Source organism: Epargyreus clarus, unplaced genomic scaffold, assembly GCF_041222505.1.
Source record: "Epargyreus clarus isolate Ecla_fem2 unplaced genomic scaffold, WU_Ecla_fem_2.2 ptg000008l, whole genome shotgun sequence".
Classification (NCBI taxonomy): Eukaryota; Metazoa; Arthropoda; class Insecta; order Lepidoptera; family Hesperiidae; genus Epargyreus; species Epargyreus clarus.
The window spans coordinates 12510448-12514130 of NW_027332216.1; the positions used below are offsets into that span (position 1 = coordinate 12510448).

General features: G+C 34.9%; 1 protein-coding gene across 1 annotated transcript; it reads right to left on the bottom strand.

Annotated features, from left to right (window-relative positions):
• Positions 1–746: 746 nt before the first annotated feature.
• LOC140744465 (cytokine receptor-like) lies at positions 747–3033 on the bottom strand. Its single transcript, XM_073076067.1, has one exon. The coding sequence runs from the start codon at positions 2879–2881 to the stop codon at positions 818–820; it is 2064 nt and encodes a 687-aa protein (XP_072932168.1). The 5' UTR covers positions 2882–3033; the 3' UTR covers positions 747–817.
• Positions 3034–3683: the final 650 nt, after the last annotated feature.

Below are 3683 nucleotides of genomic sequence, written 5' to 3' on the forward strand. Positions count from 1 at the left end.
GTCTCTACAAATTATATATTTGTTAAATTTCTTGCTCAATTTTGTTTATATATTGTAAAAAATATTGTTTATTTATTATTCTATTAAAATTATTTTGTAATTTTTAAATGACTTGTAAAAGGTTTTAAAAACCAAATAAATAAATTATTTCAAATGATTTTAAACGGTAAGTTACTTTTTTGAATAGTTAAACGTAGTATACACCTACTTTTGAGTTTTCAAAACTTATAGGCTTACTGATGAACAAATATGGCGCAACATCAAAGTATATTACATATGTAGATATCTACAAGATACCTACTCATAATTTACTAAAGCATTAATGTAGGAATTTACAAATTTTATATGTAAGTTATTATTCGTACAACAAGCCATTTTGTTTAATGAGAGATATAATATAAAAATATATTGTAAAAGATTAAATCTTTCTCATACAACGTTAATACAAAACAATCACAAGAACAATTACGATTACAAATAGATTCTGGTTGATTTATATTTTATTTATATATGAAATATATGTAGGTATATGTAAAAAAAACTAAATCTATTTAAGTAAGATTTTATTGTTTCTTTCCGGCAGTGTTTATCAAAATGTGGATCGCGACCCCCTGGTTAGATCGGGATCCCCTTCATATAATTCGCGTAGTGACCGTATGATTAAAAAAAGTAAACAATAAAAAGTAAAATGATAAAAACACTGCTTTGCATAATGCTATATGAACATGCTAAGAAATCATCAAGGATATATATTAAATATTGCAAATTTAATAGAACATTCTTATGTACCATCTGATATTGTTATAGTGATGTTTTTTTATGGTTTTGTTGTTACTAATATGCCACCATCAGGACTTGCATTTGAACAAACACCAATTGCTATATTACAAGCCTGAACAGTAAAGGAATAATTTGTAGATGCCTGCAATCCTGTAAGAGTGACTCGTCTTTTTGACACATCTCTAAATGAAATGACGTAATATTTCTTATCATAGTTATATATTACATATTTCCCGATAATACCATTACTTTTAAGTGGAGGATCCCACGATATTACTAATGAATCACTTTTTATATTAGACACAACAATATTGACGGGGCTAGTTGGAGTGTCTTCTAATGTGGTAAATACAGCAGTGCCATCTTCAATATCTTTTTTACCGTAAACAGTATTAACGGATAAACTAACTTGGTACGTTGTAAATGGTTGCAAATTTTTTATAACAACATCCATTTGTTTGGGGTCTGATATGTACATATGCATATTTTCAACAGATTCATCGCAGTAGCCACTCGTGAGTGCTATTGGACAATAAGTTATGTCGTATCCAGTAATTATACCATTTTGAAGAGCACAGCCCATCTGAAATTTTAGACGAAGGGATGTTTTCCCCGGTGGATCATAATGTAAGCTAGCAGGAATTCTATACATTACAAATCCATCTTTTGAGATATCGCATGTAGTCCAAACCATACCAGTAGAACTTGTACCTTTATTGGCAGATATTGCAAATTGATATGGATATTCTTTAGGTAGGTCAATAATATAATTATTCTTTCTAGCATCCAGTACAGTGAAATCCATGCGACCTGAACATATATGTGAAACAGTGTGGTGGCACCAAAATAGTGTGTAATTATCTACATTTTCAACATCATCCCAGAATAACTGATAAGTGCCATTTTCATGAGCAAGTTTACTAAACGAAGTAAGACTTAGGGGAACTCTTTCCTGTTTCGATGGGATGTACATATGGCTACTGGTAAGAGAAGATCCTTTTGTATTCGATGACGAAACATAAATATCTAACGCTTTTAAAGAAATATCTGTGATGACAACATAGCCCTGACTCTTTTGCTTATTAGGACTTACAATTGGAAATGTTTTATCTCCTTGAATGTAGAGTACTTTGTATGTAAAATTGGCTCCTGCTTCTTCATATTTTTCAATTTGTTTCCAATATACGTATATAGTTCTCATTCCTTGCCACACGGCTTGTTCAAAAGCTCCCGCGATCGTCTCAGGAGGTCTATTTGGCCGTTCACTAGCAGTATAAAACACTACGTAACTGAAATCTGACCAAAATTCACGTTTTACAGCCTTTTTTGTCTTAATATATATTCTCGCTTCATATTGCATGTACGCATACGGCAAATTGCTTAACTGAAATGTATATTCTCTCTTGTTCTTAGAAGGCAACAATGAAGAATCTACTCGGTGGAAATGTGTAACATTATCAATTCCAGCTATTTGGTACTCGATTATATGTTCAACTCCACATGAGAGTAAATCAAACATATTGCTAGAAATTTTCCACTTTAGAGTTACGCTGTGTGGTTCAATGTTAACGACCTTCAAATTTGCCGGTGGATCAGGTTTTACAATGGAGTAGTGGTCTACAGTGAAATTCTGATTATTGCATCCTATGGCATTACAAGTTTTCATTAAGAAGTAATAGGTCTCCTCCTGCTGTCTATATCTGGGCAAACTGAGGCTATCCCACGTACAATATCTTGTTCCGATACTCGTAGACTTTACAGTGCAGTACGGATGCACAATGTTATGACGTACGTCGAATGTTAGTGTATAGTTGTTAAAGCGGTATGAAGGCGGGTCGGTCCATGAACAATTTAGTAGGTCAAGATTCTTCGATATACAGCTGAAGTCTGTTACGTCAGCAGGAGGAGAATCCACGAGCACACGTGATACACATTTTTTTGATGTCTTCTTGTTTCGACAATAATACGCTCTAAGTTGTTTTTCAGGATTTAAAATATACAACCTTCTGGTCGTTTCGTTGATCTTCTCCGACTGCAAACTTACACCCAATGACGTGAATTCAATGTCGTCGGAGGAGTAACCATTCGCTGTACAAAACATCTCTAGCGGGTCCCCGTGCCGGACGACAATGTCACCCTCAGGATGAACTGTCAGCGTCACATTTACACCGTAGCAACTCGAAAGTACGCCAGGCACCGCTACCCAGCACTGTATCAGTAAACACCAGCCCCATGATCGAAGCAGCCGCCCTATCTTCGAATCACTGCACTTCGATCGCTTACAACACGAATCGCGACCGTTTCCCATCGCCGATGAAATATAACTAAGCGTCTATGATTTACCACATTATTAATAAAGACACAGTAGGCAATCATCGTATTCGTTATCTGAGTGCCCGGAAGGCAGAGGTCAGAAAAACAAACACTTTTTGTCATCGGGTAAACTTAGTCACTTTTGAAGAAGAAAGATCTGTTTAGGATAAACGTAGTAGTAATTGACACAATAGTGAGAGAAAAACTACTTTTCATTAAATAGAATATTTTTATTACAAGAAAGATTTTGTAAGCTTTTTACAATTATAAGTAAACCAGTATTTTATGTTTTCGTAACCCCTAGGTTTACAAGAAATTTTAAATAAAGTAATAAAATATATATTATTATATATACTAATATTAACCTTCCAACTTCCAATGCTTCTAGTGCCCCCATGGTGGTGGGGTCATCGTCCACTTTGAGAAAGGCTGGTCCACACCAATTGCGAGTTACACGTAACAGTCGGGGTTCGCCGAAGCGGTACATTCGAATGTAGTAATTAGTAATTACCGACGTACAGACGGACCGCCGTATTACCGCGAACGCGTAATTAGAGACTCGATTGCTACTCGGAAATGTGATGTTACGT

Bases quoted from the DNA above. Each gene is read 5' to 3' on its own strand.
- LOC140744465 (XM_073076067.1), bottom strand. From the start codon at position 2,881: ATGTTTTGTACAGCGAATGGTTACTCCTCCGACGACATTGAATTCACG.